This window comes from Pristis pectinata, chromosome 5 (genome assembly GCF_009764475.1).
Source record: "Pristis pectinata isolate sPriPec2 chromosome 5, sPriPec2.1.pri, whole genome shotgun sequence".
NCBI classification, from domain to species: Eukaryota; Metazoa; Chordata; class Chondrichthyes; order Rhinopristiformes; family Pristidae; genus Pristis; species Pristis pectinata.
In genome coordinates, this window is record NC_067409.1 from 30,332,172 (window position 1) to 30,357,763 (window position 25,592).

A 25,592-nucleotide genomic window follows, 5' to 3' on the forward strand; every position below is an offset into this window, starting at 1 on the left:
ACCTGATATCAGCTTCTCCTTCTCAAATTTGAAACTGAACTCTATCATAATGTGATCGCTAGTTCCTAATGGTTCCTTTACCTTTAGTTCCCTAATCACCTCCGGTTCGTTACACAGCACCCAATCCAAAACAGCCCATCCCCTGGTGGGCTCATCAACAAGTTGCTCCATAAAGCCATCACTTAGACATATCACAAACTCGCTCTCCTGAGATCCACTGCCTTGCTGGCTTTCCCAATCCACCTTCATGTTAAAATCCCCCATAATTATCTTAACGTTGTCCCTCTGACATGCTTTTTCTATTTCTAACTGTAACTTATAGTCCACATCCCGGCTGCTGTTAGGGGGCCTATATATAACTGTTATTATTGTAGTGTTACCCTTGCCATTTCTTAGCTCCACCCATAAGGATTCCACTTCTTCTGACCCTATGTCCCTTGTCTCTATTGATTTTACATCATTACTAACCATCAGGGCCACACCACCCCCTCTGCCTACTTGCCTATCTTTCCTATACCCTGTGTACCCCTGGACATTTAGTTCCCACTCACAGCCTTCCTTAAGCCATGACTCAGTGATTGCCACAATGTCATATTTTTTAATCTGTAGCTGTGCCACTAGGTCATCCACCTTATTTCTAATGCTATGTGTGTTTAAATACAGTTCATTTAGACCAGTATCTGCTGCTGATTTTGCTGTATTTCTATTGTTCAGCAAATTATCCTGTCTTTTCACCTGCCTGTCCTTCTTTCCATCTTCACTGCACACTGTCTTGGACTTGCTCCTACATATGTCATGATATTTGTTGTTTTGCAGCAGCAGTACAGTGCAAGACATAAAAATTACTGTAAGTTACAAAAATAAATAAATAGTGCAAAAGAGGAATAAGATATCTTTATTAGTCACATGTACATCAAAACACACAGTGAAATGCATCTTTTGCGTAGAGTGTTCCGGGTTGCTGGTGCTGTAATCGCATTACACTAACCACTACACTACTGTGCCTGCCCGCCTACCGTGTCTGCCCAAGGTAGTGTTCATGGGTTCATGAACCATTCAGAAATCTGATGGCAGAGGGGAAGAAGCTGTTCTTAAACCATTGAGTGTGGGTCTTCAGGCTCCTGTAGCTCCTCCCCAAAGGTAATAATGAGATGAGGGCATGTTCTGGATGGTTAGGGTCCTTAATGATGGATGATGCTTTCTTGAGGCACCGCCTCTTGAAGATGTCCTTGATGCTGGGGAGGGTTGTGCCCATGATGGAGCTGGCTGACCCTCTGCAGCCTCTTTCAATCCTGCACATTGGAGCCTCCATACCAGGCGGTGATGCAACCACTCAGAATGCTCTCTGCCATACAGCTGTAGAAATTTGCAAGAGTCTTTGGTGACATACCAAATCTCCTCAGACTCCTAATGAAGTAGAGCTGCTGGTGTGCCTTCTTCATGATTGCATCAATGTGTTGGGCCTAGAATAGATCCCCTGAGATGTTGACACCCAGGAACTTGAAGATGCTCACCCTTTCCATCACTGACCCTACGATGAGGACTGGAGTGTGTTCTTCCAACTTCCCCTTCCGGAAATCCACAATCAATTCCTTGGTGTTGCTGATGTTGAGTGTGAGGCTGTTGCAATACTACTCAACCAGCCAATCTATCTCACTCCTGTACACCTCCTCATCTCCATCTGAAATTCTGCCAACAACAGTGGCGTCATTGGCGAATTTATAGATGGCATTTGAACTGTGCCTAGCCACACAGTCATGAATTTAAAAAGAGTAGAGCAGTGGGCTAAGCACGCATCCTTGAGGTGCGCCTGTGTTGATTGTCAGAAAGGAGGAGATATTATTAGTGATCCGCACTGACTGTGGTCTCCCAATAAGGAAGTCAAGGATCCAGTTGCAGAGGGACATACAGAGGCCCAGGGTTTTGAAGCTTGTTGATTAGTACTGAGGGGATGATGGTGTTGAACACCAGCAAAAACTGCAGATGCTGGAACACTGAAGTGAAAACTGAAAATTCTGGAAACTCTCAGCAAGTCAGGAAATATCCGTGAAAATAGAAACAGTGTTAACTTTACAGGATAAATTCCCTTCATCTTAACTGGGAAAGGAGGAACATTTGGAGCCATTTCTATCAAAGCATAATGTGTTAAAGGCTTTTCTGAAATATCTGAAATTTCATGCTGATTACATTGAAGCTAAGTCTGAAACAGTTGCTTACTAGATCTTGGACCCCAAGTGGGCCAGAGTTTTCACAGAGACTGTGCTTTGTGTAATGAAGCATGTCATTAAGTATCATTTTTGGCTCTCTAGTAATTTATAGCATGCACAACTTGAATCAACATGGACCATCATGAATGCAAAGCTACATAATTTGTCTGCCAGCTCTATGTTGGTGCCACAGGTGGAAAGCAGGTGCATGCAAATATACCTTACTGGTATTATTAAGGGAAGACATTTCTTCACAGGATAGCAAGTCATTGCAATTATTCCTAGAGGGCTCTGGGGGCTTAGTCACTGAATATTTTAATAAAGTAACAGAGTCAAATAGACATGTAGCAGGGGAACAGGCCCTTCAGCCCATGGACTATCGACCACCCTTAATCTTACATTAGTCCTATTTGGTATTCTCTCCAGATTTTCATGAACTCCCCCCAGATTCTCCCACTGACTTACACAAGGGAGAAATTAATCTACTAACCTGCACATTTTTGGGATATGGGAGGAAACCGGGCCACCCTGGCACATGGTCACAGAGAAAATGTGCAAACTCCACAAAGGCAGCACCCAAGGTCAGGAGTGAAGCCGGGATTCTGGAGAAATGAGGTAGAGGCTCTACTAGATGTATCACTGTGCCATCCCTGACAAATTGAAAGAATTTTGGATAAGGGAAATCAAGGGATGTAGGGATAATGCAGAGAAGTTAGCTAAAAGACTTCATTGAATGGTGGAGCAGATGCAAGGAACTGAATGGCTGCCTCCTCCTTCTACCTATGTTCCTCTCTACAGGCATCCCAGACAACCACTGTCCATGTTGTGATGTTTCCCCAATACTAATTTATGCTATATTTTAAGATGTCCTTATTCTTCCGCATGGCAGAGTCCTCTTGCTGGAATGCTGCTTTGTTCCATGTGATAGTTACTTTAGAAAGCTTGGTGAATTATGGTATTTAGCAGGCTGCTAGGCTAATGCTGCAACAAAAAAAGGGTCCTATCAGCATCAGAGTCGATTTACCAATTTATGTGTTGCTTCGTCAGTACATGCCCTACAAAGGACTTGCATTCAGAATCTGAATTAACATATCAATCTGAGATATTTTTAAAAGCTGCGCTCTCAATGTCATTTGACAGCAAGGAAGAACAAAATAGATGGCAATGATTCTGTTTTAATTTATTAATTGAAATAATATGTATGTTGTTGGCAACACTGGCATTTATTTTCTATCCTTAATAGCCCCTGAACTGTGGAGGCAATTAAGAGTCAAACACACCGGTCAGTCTAAGGTCAGATATTGGACAGACTGGGCAAGTACAGCAGGTTCCCACTCTAAAGAGCCTTGGTGAACCAAATGGATTATTATAATAATCCAGTAGTTTCATGTTTACCATTACAGAGATTAGCTTTTGTTTTCAAAAGTCTAGACTCTTGTAGTCAAGTTCCCCATGATGGGATACAAACATGTTTCTCCAAATCAATAGTCCAGAACTTTGGCTACCATGCTACATATTACCATTCTGGAATAAACTTGCAAAATTCTGATTAATGCATTTTGGAAGGATGGCCTTCACATCTTATTGTCCAGTCTGGTCTCTCATTGAGTAAGATCACAGAACAGGAACAGAGTCTGCAATATTATTCTTTCAATTCTTCCATATCTTAACAGCACTACTCTGAATAGCAGGAAAACATTTCAATATTTGAGTTGAAACCAAGATCATGAAAGTCCTGAATTTGAGGCAGTTCTGCGAACAGTGCCATTGGATAGGGGTGGGGGCTTGGAAGTGGGGTTGGACTCTGTTCCAGCTGGTTCAAATCTTTCCTTTTCTGGGGGAGACCAGTAATCTGATTACTCGCCTAGAAACACTGGGGCTCCCATGAGCAATGCCAATTTGTGAGTACCATAGATGGAGTTCTGGAATATCCAATCTTATTTTTTGGGGGGAGAGAAATTCATTGCAATTCTCACAGGAGCAGAAGGAGCCTGGGTCCATTTTTGAGGATCTTTTCAATCCATACTCAGCAGTCACACATCAGCATATTGTAGCAATAAAGGGCAGCAAAAGAAATGTCTGTTCTGCTCCTTCTTGCCTGAGGCAGGGCACTCAGCTGTGCCACAAAAACGATGGACATTTCTGCTTGGATGCTTCAAGTGATCTGCCCTTGTAGCATTCAATGGACTTACGATCATCGATGGTTAGTTATCACAAACTTACTCTGTTCTCCACCTATGCCTTGCTGCCTCTAAATAAGGCACATTCTCTGTTTCAGATCCTCTGTTTCACTCATAGTTCTCAATCACTTACAACTGTAACCTCTGCGGCCACATCCTGTAAAGCAGTGAGAAATTTCTTCTAACTTTGGTCATTATGTTTTCCTGACCCTCCTCTTGAGACTGCAAGCAGTGAAACCAGAAGGCACTCTCTTGGTGATCCCCAGCCAAGCTTGCTGGCCTCTCACTTTATTTATTAGATTAAATTGTTAAATTGGTTTATTATTGTCACATGTACTGAGGTACAGTGAAAAATCTTTGTTATGCATGCCATCCATACAGATCAATTCATTACAACAGTGCACTGAGGTAGTACAAGGGAAAGCAGGAACAGAATGCAGAATAAAGTGTTACAGTTACAGACAAAGTGCAGTGCAGGCAGACAATAAGGTGCAAGGCCATCTTGGAGTCATAGAATTTAGATTTAAAAGAGTAGAACAATTATAATAGAAATAATGAACAGATCTGCAGAGAGCAGCTTGCAATGAGTCACCACGCTCGGCACCATTGATCTCCCATTAATGTTAGCTAAAGTTATAGAAAACAGGCCGCTTGCCACCATTTTGAATGAGGGTTGCTGCTTTAGATGCAGCAGCCATGGTTGGCGTAAAGCTGAGGTATCAGATGAGAAGTGTATCCAGCTCTCAGCTCAGGAGCTCAGATCATTACTGACGGCCTCTTGACTCAAGACACCACCAGCTAGCCATCAGCACGGTCTGTCCATTATCTGTAGCGTCTAACAATCCTTCTAATTCTCGCAGCTGGATCATCCCCCCTTAGACTGGTGAGGTTGCTGGCCATGTAGTGGGTCACAAACGTCTCCTAGATGAGCCCCCAAATGTTGTGACTGACAAAACTGAGCCACATGGAAGCTGTAACTGGGAGATATAGAAGTCTTCATTCAACACAGAATTCTCCAGAATTAGATTTCTGTCCATGAGAGCTGTAATTTTTACAGGCTCTCACTCAGGAACTAATGGTGCTGGCCACTTAAGAGTGGGCTTCTGCTTTGTCCTGTATCTAAGTTCTCTCTCTCCCAGCACAGCTGGATCCATGAAAAACACACATACAATGCAAATTGGAAAAGTGATATAGCTGATTTGGAAATGCAAAGAAATGTCACCATCGCAGGTAAATCTCAACTGGATGGATTACTTTAACAGACAGGAACAAACTCAAAAGCACCACGCAAAATTATGCCATTTATACTCAAATCTCCAAAAATGCAAGACAAGGAAAAAACTTGTCAAATGAATTATCACCATGCACAAATATCTGCAAATCCCAACAAGAATTTCATGATGCTTAAAATGAAAGATAAACATTAATAATATAACCGGGATTTAAAACTGATGTTTTTAGTGGTTTCATGGGAATCTATAATGAGGACTTCTCTTGGTAAATATTACTGCGTCAAAATCTTACCATTTATAAATCCTGATGTAAATGTCCAAGATTCAGTAATCAGAGAGGTTGCTAAATAAACTAGTAAGTGACACAACGAAGTTGGGGAAAAATCAATTGATATGAGTACATGAAAGTTATGGTATGAAAGGCTATTTGCATTAGTTGTCTAACAAACACAGTAACCTTTTAGTATATTAGACTTGTGGTACCAAGACATAACAGCACAGTGAGGGTATGTGATAATAAAGCACAAAACTGAATGTAAATGTGATTGCCCATCTTTTTTGGATTGCATCAACACTTGGGCAGTTTGCCATAAATCAGATAAATGCTGGCAGTAAACATGGCTCCAGGCAAGCTACTCATTAGTGTTATTTTTGGGCATAAATGGACCTATAGATCAAAATCTTTCTTACAGAATTTACACTGAATTATGGACTTGAACATAAATCATTAAACACTTACTGGAAAATACAGAAGTAAAGCTCCAGAAAGAATTGTCTCCAACAACACCAGTCCTGATGCTCTGATACTCTGAAAGAATGAAAAGATTTCATACAATAGGAAAATACAGTAAGGATCATTTAAAAAGCAACAGCACCCAATGCCAATTAATAACTTATTTATAACATTTTAATCTGAAATAAGGAAATGACGAACTAAGAGATCACATTCATCATGTTGTTTTAAAAAACTGTAAATTTCCCATTTATTAGATTTTCCAGTTTCTTTTATTTCTCTTGATTACTTCATTTGTTATTCATGACCAAAAATGTGCTTTTCAAAAGAAGCTAGATTAATATAATTCCCTTTTTGAAAATTTATCAAAATATTCAAGATTCATTGAACAAGAAAAATGATATGGCATTGCCCGAAAGATCAGAATACATTTTAAGTATATTTAGGCACAGAGCAGAAGAGTGTTAACAAGCTGGGATAAAGTTGGCCTCGGTCCAAGTAACAGCAATAGCAGATTGACAGCCCATTTAACACCCTCCCAAAATACTTTTCCATTGAAGTCAACAGAAAAGACAATCAGTCAGAGTGAAGAGCAAGTGTGAAAAGACAAGGCTAAAACAGAGGGGGATATCAGCCTTCAAAGCCTGTGCATGGTGAGACTGTATTATAAGAAAACCAATTTGCATCACAAGATCACAAGACAAAGGAGCAGAAGTAGGCCATTCGGCCCATCGAGTCTGCTCCGCTACCTCATCGTGAGCTAAACTAAACTATTCCCATCTAGCCCCAATTTCCAGCCTTTTCCTTATATCCCTTGATACCTTGACTAATTAGATACCTATCAATCTCCTCCTTAAACCCCCCCAATGATCAGGCTTCCACAGCTGTATGTGGCAAAGAATTCCATAAATCCACGACCCTCTGGCTAAAGGAATTTCTCCTCATTTCTGTTCTAAATCAAATGTAATATTTCCCAGATTCTTTCAAAAGCACACTTACAGAAGGGATTTTGACTCCCAGGCAGGAATTTAGTTTCATTGGCCCATTTAGACTACATTGATACAAAGGGCTTGATGTTGAATTCTAGCTTCCATGGGCTTCAATTACTATGATTAAAATTAGCCCAATGTAGGCTGGTTTCTTCAACCTTACTCTTGTGCATATAAGACAAGCTATAAATCAAACCAGAAACCTTCAAAGTTCTACATTGTCAGTGAAAAGTAGGTTTTAAAAGTATATGCAGCTCTTTGGATTCAAGGTCCGTGCACAGTTGGTTGAGCTGATTACCATTCAGATTAGACTGAAATATGATGGGCATGGTTTATAAAAAGTGAAGACCTCTCTCTACCTGAAAATTCTGAAAGATGATTTCATTTCAGAAAACTCTAGCTGCAGAAACAATTTTCCCTAGTTGCTTAATAGTCAAACATTTGTTCCACTTTACAGAAAATGAATAACTTATTTTCATTCAACAGGAAGCAAAATATTGTGCACAGGAAAAGCCTCGGACAAAAACAGGGACAGTCAGCATGGATTTGTGTGGGGCGGGTCATGTCTTATGAACTTGACTGAGTTTTTCAAGGAGGTGACAAAGGTGATCAATGAAGGTAGAGCTATGGATGTTGTCTACATAGATTTTAGTCAGGTGTTTGACAAGGTCCCTCATGCTGGGCACATCCAGAAAATTAAGATGCAAAGGATTTGGATTCAGAACTGGCTTGCTCTTAGAAGGGTAGTGGTCGATGGGACTTACTCTAGCTGGAGGTCCGTGACTAATGGTGTTCCGCAGGGATCCGTACAGTGACCTCTGCTGTTTATGATATATATAAATGACCTGGATGAAAATGTGATGGGTGGGTTAGTGAGTTCGCAGACGATACAAAGACTGGTGGTGTTGTGGATAGTGTAGAAGATTGCCAAAGGATACAGTGGGATATAGATCAGTTGCAGATATGGGCAGAGAAATGGCAGATGGAGTTTAATCTGGCCAAGTGTGAGGTGTTGCACTTTGGGAGATCAAATGTAAAGGGACAGTACTCTATTAATGGCAAGACCCTTAACAGTGTTGATGTACAGAGGGATCTAGGGGTCCAAATCCATAGTTCTCTGAAAGTGGCTGCACAAGTTAATAGGGTGGTAAAGAAGGCGTATGGTATGCTTGCCTTTATTAGTTGAGGCACTGAGTTCAAAAGTTGTGAAGTTATGCTGCAGCTTTATAAAACTCTAGGTATGGCGCATCTGGAGTATTGTGTTCAATTCTGGTCACTCTATTACTGGAAGGATGTGGAGGTTTTCGAGAAGGTGCAGATGAGATTTACCTGGATGCTGTCTGGATTTGAGGGCATGTGCTATAAGGAGAGGTTGGACAAACTTGGGTTGTTTTGTCTGGAACAGTGGAGGCTGAGGGAAGACCTGATTGAAGTTTATGAGATTATGAGAAGCATAGATGGACAGCTGGTACTTTTTTTTCCCAGGGTCGAAATGTCCAATACTAGAAGGCATGCATTTAAGGTGAGGGGGGTAAGTTCAAAGGAGAATGTGTGGGCAAGCTTTTTACACAGAGAGTGGTGGGTGCCTGGAATACACTGCCAGGAATGGTAGTGGAGGCAAGTATGACAGAGGCATTTAAGAGGCTCTTTAATAGGCACATGAATATGCAAAGGATGGATGGATATGGACACTGTGTAGGCAGAAGGGATTAGTTTAGTTAGGCATTTAATTACTAGTTTAATTAGTTTGGCACAACATCGTGGACCGAAGGGCTTGTTCCTGTGCTGTACTGTTCTATGTAAATAATTTCAGTGTGCATGTTATACATCTCAATATACTCTAACTCATCCACATGAATTGAATAATTGGCCACACCTTAGCAAATTTCTTTCACAAGGAAAAAGGGTCTAGCCCACTAGGAACTTGCATTTGGGTGGTTGTGATGTATCTAGTGTGATCAGGCATAGACCAATCAGACAATGGAAATTGATCCCATTCTGTGGACCAATACTGGAAGCAAAGCATTGCCCCTGCAGAGTGGGTGCCTAATTTTTGATTTGATTATTTAGCTGCAGCGCGCTGTAGTCATCAACATGTTTTTCAGAGCATTGTACGAGCGAGGAGGTGTTGGGAGGATGGAACTGACACGTGGAGAAAAGGAGGTTGCCAGGGTGGGGGAGAACTGATAACAATCATCTGCCTTCCCTCAAGAACCACTGCTTCCTCCCCTAATCTCCACTACCCCCTTTCCTCCCCCATCACCACTACCTTTCACAGTCTCCACTTCCCCATCCTTCCACACCCATCCCCAAACATTTCTTTCCTCCTCCCTCAATTTACACCACCGCTCCCTCATACTACACCACCTCTTCCCCAATCTCACCTCTTCCCCAATCACATCCATCCTCCTCCCACAATCTCCCCCATCCTTTTCCCCAATCAGCAATACCCATAACCCACCCCAATCTCCACCAACCCTTCCGTAAACCCAGCATGCCTCCTACAATCTTTACCACCCTGCCCCAATCTCCACTACCCCTTCTCCCAATCACCACTATTCCTTTCCCCAAGCTCCACCAACCTCTTCCATCTCCCAGACTCCACCACCACTCCCTACAATCTCCAACTCCTCCCTCCTCCTACCCCAATCACCACCACTCCCCCCTCTCCACCACCCCCAAACATTGCAAAATTATGAAAAGTAAATAAAGAATTCTAATATTTAAAAAAAGATCAAACAGTTCGGAAGAAAAACACAAACTAAAATCACATGAACCTAACAAATAATTCATCTTCCTCCCTCTCTTTCTTCAGAAGAGCCTTACAACATCCTTTGAGATCAATGGTGTTGCAGACCCTGTGCCAGGTATAATTTGGTGCAGAATCTGAGGGCTGATTCTCCTGTGTAAATCTCTACCTTGCATTGGTGGAGCTCCATTGCTGGGTATCCTGCATGTGTCCACACTGTGTGCAGAATTTGTGGACAAGCTAGCATTTAAACTGAGAAATGCCAGCGGTTCTATTTTAAAACCACCAGCATCTAGAACATAGAACATGTGAACATAGAACAGTACAGCACAGAACAGGCCCTTTGGGCCACAATGACACAACTAATCCCTCCTACCTACAGAATGCCCATATCCCTCCATTTTCCTCTCATTCATGTGCTCATCCAAGCTCCTCTTAGAAGCCCCCAATGAATTTGCTTCCACCACCCTATCAGGCAATGCATTCCAGGCACCCACCACTCTCTCAGTAAAAAAAACTTACCCCTCACGTCTCTTCTGAACCTATCCCCTCTCACCTTAAATGCATGCCCTCTGATATTGGATCATTCAATAATAGTAAAAAGATATTGCTATCTATGCCCCTCATAATTTTATACACTTCCAACAGATCACCCCTCAGCCTCCCCCGCTCCAGAGAAAAGAGCCAAGTTTGTCCAACCTCTCCTGATAGCACATGCCCTCTAGTCCAGGCAGCATCCTAGTAAACCTCCTCTGCACCCTCTCTAAAGCCTCGACATCCTTCCTATAGTGAGGTGACCAGAATTTCACACGATACTCCAAATGCGGCCTAACCAGAGTTCTATAGAGGTGTATCATAACTTCTTGACTCCTATACTCAATACCTCGATTAATGAAAGCAAGCACTCCATACCCTTTCTTAACCACCCTATCAATGAGCCATGGACTTGCACCCAAGGTCTCACTGCTCTTCAACACTGCCCTTAGGAGTGTACTGCCTCTTGACATTAGTCCTACCAAGGTGCAACACCTCATATTTATCCAGGTTAAACTCCATCTGCCACTTCTCTGCCCACATCTGCAACTGATCTATATCACACTGTATCCGTCGCCAGTCTTCTACACTGTTTACAACTCCACCAATCTTGGTATCGTCTACAAACTGACTAACCCACCCATCAACATACTCATCCAGGTCATTTATGTACATCATAAACAGCAGAGGTCCCAGTACAGATCCCTGAGGAACACCACTACTCACAGGCCTCCAGCCCGAATAAGTCCTTTCAACCACCACCCTCTGTCTTCTGTGGGCAAGCCAGTTCTGGATCCACACAGCCAATTCTCCACTGACCCCATGCATCCAAACTTTCTTGATTAACCTTTTATGTGGGACCTTGTCAAATGCCTTACTGAAGTCCATATAGATGACATCCATAGCTCTACCTTCATCAATCTCTCTCGTCACCACGTCAAAAAACTCAACCAGGTTAGTAAGACATGACTTGCCCCGCACAAAGCCATGCTGGCTTTCCCTAATGAAGCTATTGGATTCCAGATGCTTGTATATCCTATCTCTAAGAATTTTCTCCAGCAATTTCCCTACAACTGATGTGAGACTTACTGTCTATAGTTCCCCGGATTTTCCCTTATTCTTTTCTTAAATAGAAGAACAACATTAGCCACTTGCCAGTCTTCCAGGACCTCACCCGTGATCAAAGAGGACACAAAGATACTGGTCAAGGCCCCAGCAATTTCCTCTTTCGCCTCCATCAGTAACCTGAGGTATATCCCATCGGGCCCCGGGGTCTTATCCACCTTAATACTGTTTAGGAGACTTGCAAAGTCCAGCACCATGTTTTGAAAACAGTTCTTTTAATTGTGCATAATTTTAGTAACTGCGCAGCAATATTTCGAGAGATTATGGTCAGCCCCAATGAATCAATATAGATAAGTCCCACAGCGTCTGAAACTCTGCAGAGCTCTCCACTGTTGTAGCCTTATTGGCTCTCCTTCATCCTACATTGTACAGACTTTTCCATTCTTCCCTCTCCCAATCATTGTTTTCCTCCCCACTTTCTATTTTCCTTTCCTCCCCTTCCCCCTCACAGCATTGGTTCTTACCATTCCTCTTTGAAAAAAATTGAAGTGAACCCATTTGCAAAACCCATTGGAAGAAAATGAATTATAATTGGTAAATGCACCTGTGATCTCTTTTCTTTTTAATTTCTTCATGGCCTCATCCCTTCTCAATGCTCTATTCTTCCAGAGTCTAACCATCCTCTGAGATCTCTCTCCTCCTCAAATAGTGCCTCTTGCGTTCCCTACTTTCACCACTCTGTCACTGTCACCTGCTCCTTCAGCTAGCAAGGGCTTAAATTCTTGGAATCTCTCCTTCAAGCGCCATAACTCTCTTTGCTTCTTGAAGTCACTCCTTAAACCTCCCACTTCAACCAAGCTTTTGAGCATCTGCCCTAATAACTCCCTGGCTAGCTCATATGTTGTTTGATAATGCTCCTTTTAAGTATCTTGGAATGATCTTACCAAAATTAAAAGGCTCAATATACATACAAGTTGCTGTTGGTGCTGCTTCAATACTGGTGCTGATTTGCCTGTCGTATTGTACTTTTTGTGCTGCATTATTCATGGTCCTGTTGTTCAGATTCTTCAGTGAATATAAATGACATTTGAACCCAGTAGGCTTACTTTAATGCACATTTTAATGCATGTTCCCAGAATTCAAACTCATAATTCATTACCTTAAGGGGCAGACTTAATAGAAGGAAAAGGAAACATTGCTTTGCGCTCATACTTCACAAAGCCAATGAGAAGAAAGTTAGAAATTAAATATTATATAAGAATATAACTGTAAAATGGATTTAAAGGCTATTTGTAAAATGCCTCACGAAGCATAGCATTTCCATCACAAAGGAAAGAAATGGTGAAATAAGCTCTGTTGGAGCAGGGGTGCAGCTTCAGGGCATGAAGATGATACCTTTCAGCATTTCCTTAGAAGAACAAACTACATCATATTGCAATTATACCTGCCAAAAGAGGCACCAAAAATTGTCATGTTGCTTCACACCGTCCTTTATCGTTCAGTGAACTAATGCCAGTTTTAACTTTCCCCTTCAGTGTCATCCAACTAACCAGCTTGCTTTTTTGTACCATTTCCAGCTTTCCAGCTTTATTAATTGTTATATTTGCTACTCCATCCTTGAGGCCAATAATGCGTTCTGACTGCAGATAAATCAACTGACCTCATACCATAATGCAAGGTCAACGACTGGTAATTATATTGTGCCTTTAACATAATAAAGTGCCTCAAGACACTTCATAGAAATGTTACCAAACAAAACTTGACATGGCTGCATGAGAAGAAAGAGGTAGTTTTGAAGGAGTAATACAAAGGAGGAAAAAAAGGGACATGAGTCAGAGACTGTGAAAGGCATAGAGGGGGTAGAATTTTTAAAGTGCACCCAGGAGAGCTTTCTGAACCAGTACGAAATTATTCTGACTGGAGAAGGGGCAGTACTGGACTTAACCTTAGGAAATGTAACTGGGCAAGTGACTGAATGATCGGTGGGAGACCATTTTGGAGATAGTAACCATAACTCTATAATTTTCAAGGTAGTAATGCAAAGAGATAAGAAAGGTCCAGAAATTAAGGCCTGAAGTGGGGGAAGACTGATTTCAATATCATATGACAGGACCTGACAAAAATAGACTGAGAGCAGCTGCTTAAGGTTAGCTCCATGTTCATCAATGGGAGTCATTCAAAAGCGAACTGATGAGAATCATAAGGGTGAAAGGTAAGGACAAAAAGTCCAAGGGACATTGAGGGTTTGATAAAGGGAAAAAAAAGGAAGCATACGGCAGGAACAGAGACCTGAAAACATGGGAGACTCTTCATGAGTACAGAAAGAGGGTTCATAAACTGTTAGGAAGGCAAAGAGCAAGCACAAAATATCACTGATGGACAAAATTAAGGAAATTCCCAAAGCATTTTATTAGCATATTAAGGGTAAGAGGGTAACCAGGGAAAGATTAGAGCTCATGAAGGACAAAAATGGCAATCTGTGCATGGAGCCAGAAAATACAGGTAAGGTCTTAAATGAATACATCTCCTCTGTATTCACTGTGGAGACGGACATTGTAGTTGGTGAATTCAGGAAGGGGATGGTGAATTTAGTGAACATGTTATCACTAAAAAGGAGGCAGCATTGGATATCATACCAGACTTAAAGTTGAATAAATCCCAGGCCTAATGAGGTATATCCCAGGCTGCTGTGGGATGAACGGGAGGAGATTGCTGAGGCCTAATAAAGATTTTTAAATCTTTGCTGGCCACAGGTGAGGTGCCAGATAACTGGAAGGAATAAATGTGGTACTTTTAGTCAAGAAAGGCAGCAGGGATCAGCCAGGTAATTATAAGCCAGTGAGTCTAACATCAGTGGTTGGGAAGCTATTGGAAAAATCTGAGGTACAGAACTAATCTACACTTGGAAGCACAGGAACTAATTAAAGACGTCAGCACAGCTTTGTTAGGGGGAGATCCTATCTGACAAATTTGATTGAATTTTTTGAAGAGGTAACGAAACATATTGATGAAGGCAGTGGAGGTGATGTAGTCTATATGGACTTCATTCAGGCCTTTGACAAAGTCACACATGAGAAACTGCTCCAAAAGGTAAAAGCCCATGGGATCCAGGGCAAGTTGGCAAAATGGATCCAAAATTGGCTTGGTGACAGGAGATAGAGTGTGATGATGTAGGATTGTATTTGCTGAGACCCTCACTGTTTGTTATATACATTAACAATTTTGATATAAATGTAGGAAGTATGAATAGTAAGTTTGCAGATGACCTGAAAATTGGTAATGTTGTTGGTAATGAGGAGAATAGTCTTACGTTACAGGAAGGTATTGATCAGTTGGCAAAATAGGTACAGCAATGGCAGATGGAATTTAATCCTGATAAGTGTAAGGCAATACATAACAGGAGGACTAATAAAGATAGGATGTAAACAATGAATAGTAGGGCCTAAGGAGCATTGAGAAACAGAGGGACCTCAAGTGTTCAAGGATCACTGAAGGTGGAAGCACAGGTGGATTAGGCAGTGAAGAAGGCACAAGAGAATCTAGCCTTCTTTAGCTAGGGCATGGAATATAAAAGGGGGTAGGTTATGGTACAGCTTTACAAATCATTGGTTAGGCCACGGCTGGAGTACTGTGGGCATTTCTGGTCACCACACTCAAGGAAGGACATGATTGCATTGGAGAGGGTGCAGAGGGGATTCACCAAGAATATCATCTGGGATGGAGCATTTCAGGTAAGAGGAGAGACCAGATTGCCTGGGTTTGTTTTCTTTGGAGCAGAAGATGCTGCGGGGGAATCCTCAAAATTATGGGGGAGCATGAATAGGGTAGATAATAGGAACATTTTCCTCATGGCAGAGGTATTTAAAACTAGACGGCACAGGGTAAGGAGTAAAATGTTTAGAGAAGATCTGAGGAAAAACATTTTCACGCAGAGGGTGGTTGGAATCTGGAATTCATTGCCTGAGGCAGGTACTCTCGCAACATTTAAGAAGTATCTAGATGAACACTTAAATTGCTAAGGCATTGAAATTTATGGATCATTTGCAGATAAATGGGATTAGTATAGTTAAGTACATGGAATCTATGACCCACACTCAACGTTTTAGGAACAGGTTCTTCCCCTCCGCCATCAGATTCCTGAACAGTCCATGAACCCATGAACACTACTCTGTTATTCCTCTTTTGTACTATTTATTTATTTTTGTAACTTACAGTAATTTTTATGCTTTGCACTGTACTGCTGCCGCTAAACAACAAATTTTGTGATATGTGTCAGTCATAATAAACCTGATTCTGATTCTGATTCACGGTTTAGAGAGGAATTTCCAGAGCTAGGTGGAGTGATTGAAATTAGGGATGATCAAGAAGCCAGAATAGGAAGGGCAGAGATGGCTGTAATATTTATTTAAATGCATCTTTATATGGTGCATTGGCATGGTAGGTTTTTAACCCACAAAGGAGAGCTTTAATAAAATTTAAAAAGAAAAATCACATCATGCTCATTCTTAAAACAGAAAACAAGGAATGTATTAGGACATGGCTGTTAAATGGATTTAAAGCCAAGATGCAAAACACTCAACCAAGCATAATATTCCCATCACAAATGAGAGAAGTGGTAAATAGGTCAACTGTTCAGCCTGCTATGATTGTGATCTTAGCAGTTCGTGCAGAATACTTTGGGTTTTGTCAAGGTGACCGGCAGGGTATCAGGTGTGATCAACCAAGGAATTGCTCACTGAATTTGAGCTGAACTTCATATTTATCACAATTAAATTATGGGTGTAAAATAGATTATTCCAAAAGAGTCTCTTCTGAGATACAGCAAGTAATAAGAAAAGCTAGCAGAAAAGGCCCTTCAGCCCAATTGGTCCATGCCGACCAAGATCCCCATCCAAGTTGATCCCATTTTCCAGCATTTAGCCCATAACCTTCTAAACCTTTCCAATCCGAGTAAAAGTTGTTATTGTACTTGACCCAGCCACTTCCTCTGGCAGTTCATTCCACATACATATAACCTTTTATGTAAAAAACATTGCCCCTCAGGTCTCTGTTAAATCTTTCCCCTCTCACCTTAAACCTGTGCCCTCTGGCTCTTGATTCCCCAACCCTGGGAAAAATACTGAGTGCACTCACTCTATCTATGCCCCTCGTAATTTTATTCACCTTTATAAGATCACCTCTCAGTCTCCTACACTCTAAGGAATAAAGTCCTAACCTGTCCAACCTCTCCGTATAACTCAGTCCCTCAAGTCCTGGCAAATCTTGTTAATCTTTTCTGCACTCTTTTTAGTTTAATAACATTTTTCCTATAGCAGGGTAACCAAAACTGAGCACAATTTTTACCATTTATTGTGAGTGGAATTGGATACAAAAGTAATGGGTTTCTGCTCTGGTGTATTGGGCATTGGTGAGACCAGATGTGGAATACTGTATTCAGTATTGGTCTCCTTATTTAAGGAAAGAAGTAAAGGTATTGGAAGCACTTCAAGAGAGGTTTACTAGATTAATATCTGCAATGGGTTCTCTTATGAAAAGGTTGTACAGTCTAGACTTGTATCCACAGGAGTTTAAAAGGGTGAGTGGTAACATGTAAGATCCTGAGAGATCCTGAGACCTTCGTCTTAGGTGAGGTTTAAAGGCCGGCACAACGTTGTGGGCCAAAGGACCTGTATTGTGCTGTACTGTTCTATGTTCTATGTTCTATGTTTGTGTGTCTGACCAAGTGATTGGGTTTCTTTCCTTCTGCACTCATACTCTTCGATTCAGGCCTATAATCAGTGGCAGAAAAGGCAAACTTACTGACACACAATTCCAGGTACAACATGTTTACAGAAGCAAACTTCTGAAACTAACAACAAACTCAAGCACTACAGGGGTCTGAGATCCCAATCTGAACAGAGCCAAGGTACTGGGAACTGATGCTGAGGGAGCAGATTCAGACCTCATGCAGCCAACTTTCAAGCCATGCGTTTATATTAAAGTGTAGTTTTATTTTATAGTGCAGTCTGTACAGGTAGATGAAGTTTTTTGTGCAGAGGTTGTGAGGATTTTTGTCAATGGGGTCAGTTGTGCAGTAACCATTAGGATAAAATATATAAGATCCTGAGAGATCTTGGAAAGGTGGATGTGGAGAGGATGTTTGCTCTTGTAGCAGATTCTAGAACTAGGAATCCCCACTTAAAAGTAAAGGGACACCAATTTAAGGCAGAATTGAGTTGTTATTTTTCTCTCAAATGTTTGAGAGTCTTTGGCATTCTCTTCTACAAAAGGCAAAAAACTCTGAATATTTCAAGAACTCAGTTAGTGAGATTCCTAATAAGCAAGGGGGTGAAAGGTTACTGGGGATAGAAGGGATGTGAAATTGAGGCTATAATTGGATCAGCCATGATCTTATTGAATGGTGAAGAAGGCTTGAGGAGCCAAGTTGCTTTCTATCTTCACATCTATAGATAGTCCTGATGCAAAACAGCACCTTACCTGGATGGTAGACCAGTAAGGAACAGTACAAGTAATGCACCGTGATGGATAAGAGCAGTATATATAACAAGTGACAGTGTTTCTCATATCATTCCCTTTCATCCCCCTTCTCCAACCACCCACCTTCCCCCTTTCACCTATCACCTGCCTGCATGTGCTCCTCCCCCTTCCCCCACATTTTTATTCTGGCTTCTACCCTCCTGATGAAGTCCTGATGAAGGGTCTCAACCCGAAATGCCGCCTGTTTATTTCCCTCCATAGATGTTGCCTGACCCGCTGAGTTCCTCCAGCATTTTGTGTATTACATGAGTACAACAAACAATCTGTTGGAGGAACTCAGCGGGTCAAGCAACATCTGAGGCAGGGAGGGCGCGGAGGGTGGGGGCAGGGAAGTTGATTGTCGATGTTTTGGGTCAAAAACCTGCATCAGGGTGGTGGTGCATAGGATTCTGCCTTGAGCAACTCCTGCAGAGATGTCCTGTGGTGGGCTAACCTCCAACAGCCACAACTATCTTCCTTTTGTGAGGTACTACTCTAACCAGTGAGATGTTTTCAACTGAACGGAGATGTTGTCTGGTCGCACTGTCTTTGCGAGTGATCTCAGCTTTTTTTTTGTGTCATAGAGTGTTAAACTGAATTGACTGAAAACTTCCTTCTGTAACCTTGGGAGTTGAGGAAGACACTGAGATGGAGCACCCACTCAGCACTCTGGATGAATATGATTGCAAATGCTTCAGCCATGTCTTTAGTTCTCGCATGCTGTTTCCTGTCATTGTCGACGATGGGAATGTTTTTGGACCCCGCTCCTTCCATTACTCCTTCATCTATTCACCATCAGTCTGAACCATATATGGCACAACAGGAGAGCTTTGATCTCATCCATTGTTTGTGAGATCACTTAGCTACAATCACTTAACACGTGTAGTCCTATGCTGTAGTTTCAAAAGGTTGCCACCTCATTTTTAAGTATGCCCCTTGCATGCCATTCCGCACTTCTCAGTGAACTCTGGCTTGATAGTAATGGCAGAGCGAGGGATATTCCAGGCTGTTGGTATTGATATTGGTTTATTATTGTCACTTGTACTGAGGTTCAGTGAAAAACTTGTCTTGCATACCAATAGTATAGGTCAATTCATTACACAGTGCAGTTACATTGAGTTAGTACAGAGTGCATTGAGGTAGTACAGGTTTCCAGTTGTGGGGATGGACATTTGCACTGCTGCTGCTAATGGCCCACAGCACCTCCTGAATGCCCGGTTTTATGCTGCCTGATCTGTTCTGAAACTACCATGATGGCAAATGGGGTAGCTTCAGAACAGATCAGGCAGCATAAAACTGGGCTCAATGGTTATTAACAGCTGAAAATCAGGGAATCCAGAAGATATGCATTGACACTCAGACATGTTGCAGCAGAAACAGAGAGGCAGAGGGTGAGACAGCCTGGTGCATCAGATGCTTTGACTTTCCAAGAGGGCCTTCAACTGGAAGTTTTAATCCTTGAATGGACCCAATCTCAATGAGCAGAGTAGTGAAGGTGGAAAACATAATGATTTTGTTAAGCTGGATCCTGGATCAATTATTTGTCATAAGACCTAAATTTATTAACTGTGGGAGTTGGAACTCACCCAGGACAGGAATGAACAGAAAATTGATATGCTTTAACTCCCACACTGCCTAGTTTCTGCCAAACACAAAATATTATAATGGAAGCTGAAACTCCCCCCTCTTTTTCTTTTGCTTATCTTTCTCATTCAGTCATTCTTGCTTCAAAAATTCCACAATTTAGTGTAACAGTCTGTAATTTGCATTGTCATATGCATCTACTGCTTAAGGATGTATCACTATAGGCAGTGCAAAGTATGTCCTCCATCTGTTCTTAAAGCACTTGAGAAACGGTTCGGCCAATGTAGAGGTCACTGCCATACAGCACTCTGCATCCTGCACTTTTATCTGTACCTAACTAACTGCACATTTAACTGTCCAACACTTGGTCAGTCCTGCCGGGGAAGTTTTTATACTCAAATCCAGTGTTGGAAACTACAACCTTCAGGTATCTCAGTGAGGCAAGCCTGACATCTGAGAAGACCAGAAACAGAACTAATACGTCAGTGAGCTCTGCAATCAGTAGTTTTTTCGAGGTTCTAGCTCTTTTTATCTGCATTTGCATGCACAAATAATAAGTCCCAGAAAGACTAAGAGATCTACTTTTAGACATTTACTAAATCTGGCCCTTGCTTCACCCAGTAAGGAAACATGTGATTGGACTCCATTCTATCAGCCTGCCATGTGGACTCATCTGAAAAGGAATCACTAATACAATTTTCTAGCTTACTGCTCAGTAAAACAATTCACTGGTACTGCACCACAAAGCTTTTCCTCTCATAAATAAAAAGTTGTTATATTTAGTAACAATAATAATTGGATGAACTTCTCTCCCATAGAAAGTTGTACCTGATATGTTTGCAAGTTGAGCAGCAAGAACTGTGTGAGCATCCTTCCCTCAGCATGCATTGTTATGTAACAATCCAGCACAAGAATTCAAAGTAAAGCATCAAGCTACAGCACAAATACATCATGAAGGAATCTTAACATTTACCTTACACCTGCGGAAGTGGTAGACCACCAGCATAGCAATGAAATCCAGTAACATGCAGAAAGCTTGGAATGCAATGATGGCAATGCGGAGGTGCTTGTCCTCCTCTGCATGGCAGGGACTGTCATCCTGACATGAGCTGCATCCATTCCTACAAGGAAGGCACTCATACACACTTCCATGCTGGCTCTGGACAACGGTGTGCTCTTTAAACTTGCCTGAAAAATACAATGTAAACTTTTAGGCCCTAAAGAGAAGTCAATGATCTTCTTAGAAAGTTCCAAGACATGGATTAGCCCCATATCTAATTTGAGGGGATTTAAATTTATCCAGAATATCCCTAGCATTAGAGTCCTGAATGAACAGATATAATAGCCCTCGTGTGTTTCCTAGGTGCTGAAGAATATGATATTGTGGATGACATACCCTCAGCATAGAAGGTCTACCCTTTAGACTGGGTGATCAGCTGCCTACAAGACAGGTACAGTGGAACTGAATTTCTAAGTCAGAATGTGCTGCAAGATTCAAGCAGTCCCTACAAGAGAAAGTAATGCAGAAACAAATGTTGCTTACGAAATGGGAAGAGATCCAAAAAAAGAAATTTGTCTGGAGCCAGCTCATTTTCTTCCTCATTAACCTGAGATGGCAACTTAAAACTTTGCAATTCATGATATGGGCAATACATGGCTGATAAAATACAGAACCTGAAAACGGAACATTTAGTGGGCAGAATTAAGCTGAGTGAGAGGTCTAGAGAGAACTTGCAGCCACTGGGAGCCTTGTCTTGTCTTGGACATACCTGCATGTCTATTGAAATGTGGAATTGTGAGATGAGCTGGAGTCAGATGTCAGCATATCTGCATTCCTGCTCCACTGGAGGACTCACCACTGAGCCCAGCAGCAGAATAGTGACATGCTGAGGAAGGGGACTGGATGCACTTTGCATCAAGTCTTTACTTCACGCCAGGGCTGTAACCCTTTCGACAAAGGTATATACTTGAACCATTTTGCTCTAACATTTTATAATCATTTATTAATATTTTGATTGTATTTATTAGTATTTTTATTTTCATTGTTTTAATAATATTTTCTTTCTTTAATCTTTTTAAATATATTTGAACGTTTTTTTTTAAATGTTCCTGACAGAGAAACTTAAAAAGGTTTACGGAGCCTTTGACAATGGTGAGGTGTCAATGGCTACCAGGGTGTTCCAGGATCAGTGATAAACATGAGTGATTGCAAAGCTTAGTACAAGGTCCAACTCAATTAAAGAACTTGCATAACAATCCATGTACATTGAAGTCTCTGTGCAAGATTTTTAATTTGTTATCAGATATCAAAAACTCAGAGCCATGGCTAAATAACTCCCTTGTTCATCCTCACACTGATACTTTGCAAAAACATAATCATATAAAGTATGTCAATCAGCTCCCCATGATGCAACATCATGTACCTCTGTCAGTTTATCAATGTTATACACAGAATTCTCCTAAATCAAAGCTAAGCTGCACACATTAATTTTTCACCATATGTTTGTGGTCCTTCAGATGTCAAAGAACAGATGAAAAGCTAGGAAATTCAGTCAGGTTCAATAAGTTCTTCAGTGCATGCACACAGGAATAAAAAAAGGTCGATGATTTTGTCATTCTAAGGTTTTTAATGGATTGGTTTGAAGTGAGCTTCACTAAACAAGCTAATCACCCATCCAATTGGGCCAATCAGCACAATACTTTTGACATCAATCAGAGATTGTCACAATGGGATAACTTGCAATTTATTTTTTGACAGATCGAATGCAATGTTGCCCTTTTATGCATGATGAAAATATGCCTTACTGGTTATGTACTGTGGATCCAAATTGCACTAGTCTGATAGACAGAGATTACCGTGGAACAAACATCAGCCCTAATATAAAGGTATCCCTGGTATCTTACTTTGACATTTACAGCCTGGGTCAATTCCAAAGTTTCCAGGGATTAAACTTGTCTCCAAAATTCTCTAAGGCGGAGAGCATTCTGACTGGTTGCATCACCACCTGGTATGGAGGCTCCAATGTGTAGGATCAAAAGAGGCTGCAGAGGGCTGTAGACTCAGCCAGCTCCATCACGGGCACAACCCTCCCCACCATCGAGAACATCTTCAAGAGGCGGTGCCTCAAGAAGGTGGCATCCGTCATTAGGGACCCTCACCATCCAGGACATGCCCTCTTCTCATTACTACCATCAGGGAAGAGGTACAGGAGCCTGAAGACCCACACGCAATGTTTCAGGAACAGCTTCTTCCCCTCCACCATCAGATTTCTGATCGGTGCATGAAACCACAAACACTACCTCGTTGTTCCTCCTTTGCACTATTTATTTATTTTTGTAACTTATAGTAATTTTTATGTCTTGCACTGTACTGCTACCGCAAAACAACAAATTTCACGACATATGTCAGTGATAATAAACCTGATTCTGATTATTTCACCATTCAAATACTAAATTCTTTGAATTAGAAATTCAGATTAAATGTCACAGCATTCCCCCAGAACAGGATGGAATTCCATGGAAAAAGATTTCAAAAATAAAATTGACGTAATTAAGTCATTAATTTTACCCAGGTTGTGCTAGTTATCATTTCTGGGTGAAATGTTATTGTAGCAAAATTTGTCCAAGCTTTTCTGTGCACAATCTGTACGAGTGCATCTGACCTTAACACAGTGCCAGGCACAAGTGAATAATGTTTCAAGATTGGCACTGCAACTTTCATTCTACTGATCAAAAGTGGATTACTAGCATCATAAGGTCATGCATTCATAACACAAAAAAAACAAGGAGTAAAGTATATTGAATGCCATGACTGACAGGGTCCTCATTCTGACAATCATCTCCTGAACTGAGCTCCTGCCAGCTGAATCCTGCAATGCTCAGGATGCCTGTAAACTCAGGGTTGTTTGGCACTCGGTGCAACATGCTGCCATATCTGCCCCACTGATCATCCTGTACCTTGTGGGGTAAGTGGCCACTTGAGGCACAGATTCCATCAGAAGACTCCATTGCTTGGTTGGCGGGGGGGGGGGGGGGGGGGAGCCACTCACACAGATCTCCTTCCCCATATTTTCCTTCACCCTCATGACAGCCTTTTATGTTGCTGGTCAGTGGTTGCAATGGACAGAGGTCCTTCCCAGATGATCAGCACAGCAAAGGCATGGCAGTTGTAGGCTTCTCATGGACTTCCATCAGTGGCACTCTTCCCAAAACTTTTAATCCAATTTAGGGATTATTTAAAGTCAAATGGAACAGGCATTTTAGAGCACTGATGTTCACAGATGAAAGTCCTTATTTCACAGCTGACAATGTAATTTTCTCCATGTGTAAATTAAATCAACACTGTCAGTGGTAGGTTGAGGAAATGAGCACTTATGGCCTAAGATGTCAGGTAAATTTTCATGTTAAGACTTTCCACAGGTGGGGGCCACGTTACCATCTGATTTTCTGTGTCTATGCTGCCCCATACACATTTTCCAGGATCAGGTATCCTGCCACATGCATGGTGGATGTCCAGCAGATTTACTATCAGTAGCTCTACAGTGGGGACACGACTGCATCTGAAGCACTGAGGGACCTTAAAAGGGCTGAAGTCCCCACTCCATCCCATTAGGAAGAAGACTCCCCTGATTAAGGTCTTCCAATTTCAATTGGAACTTACCTCCTGTGTTCCCCCCTCTCTCTCCTTCTAATCCACCTCCAGTCCAGGCATTTTTGTTCCCTTCATTTTACCCCCTCTCCCCCCCCCCCCACCCACCAGACTCCCATCACCAATTTTCATCCCCCTCCCCCTCCTGGTTCCAGCCACCTATTACCCATACACTTCACCCACTGGTTGCCCTCCCCCATCTGGTTCCATCAGCACTTCACCTCTCCCTTAATGATTCCCATTATCACCTTCATTGCTGATCAGATTCCAGCACTTGCAGCCTTTGTGTCTCCTCATCACCCTCCAGCCTCTGTCTGCACCTTCACCCTCCCCTCTCCACATCTGTCTCCACCTTCACCCTCCCCTCTCCACATCTGTCTCCACCTTCACCCTCCACATCTGTCTCCACCTTCACCCTCCTCTCCACATCTGTCTCCACCTTCACCCTCCCCTCTCCACATCTGTCTCCACCTTCACCCTCCCCTCTCCACATCTGTCTCCACCTTCACCCTCCCCTCTCCACATCTGTCTCCACCACCCTCCCCTCCACATGTCTCCACCTTCACCCTCCTCTCCACATGTCTCCACCTTCACCCTCCCCTCTCTACATCTGTCTCCACCACCCTCCCCTCCACATCTGTCTGCACCATCATCCACATCTGTCTGCACCTTCACCCTCCCCTTCACATCTGTCTCCACCTTCACCCCTCCACATCTGTCTCCACCTTCCTCCTCTCTACATCTGTCTCCACCTTCACTCTCCCCTCCACATTTGTCTCCACCTTCACCCTCCCCTCTCCACATCTGCCTGCACCTTCACCCTCTACATCTGCCTGCACCTTCACCTTCCCCTCCACATCTGTCTCCACCTTCACACTCCACATCTGTCTCCACCTTCACTCTCCCCTCTCCACATCTGTCTCCACCTTCACCCTCCCCACTACACACCTGGCTCCATCTGTCTCTTATATTTTCCTTGACTACTTCCACCTATCACCCACCTGCCTCTGTCTCCCAACTCTACCTCTCCCTTTCCCTTATTTGTCTTCTCTGCTCATCATCCTTCATCCTTTCCCGGTCTACCTATGACTTACTATCCCCTGTCTCACCCCTCCCTCTCACTTCTTTATATTGGCTAGCTCCTCTCTCTACCCT

General features: G+C 42.2%; 1 protein-coding gene across 1 annotated transcript in view; it reads right to left on the minus strand.

Annotated features, from left to right (window-relative positions):
- Positions 1-25,592, minus strand: part of gpr158a (G protein-coupled receptor 158a) — a 414,329-nt gene that overhangs the window by 131,851 nt on the left and 256,886 nt on the right. Inside the window, exons 4-5 of the mRNA XM_052016756.1 lie at positions 20,763-20,977; positions 6,359-6,427 (exon numbers count right to left, since the gene is read on the minus strand). Coding sequence (XP_051872716.1) covers positions 6,359-6,427; positions 20,763-20,977 — 284 coding nt within the window. The remainder of the gene's footprint in view (positions 1-6,358; positions 6,428-20,762; positions 20,978-25,592) is intronic.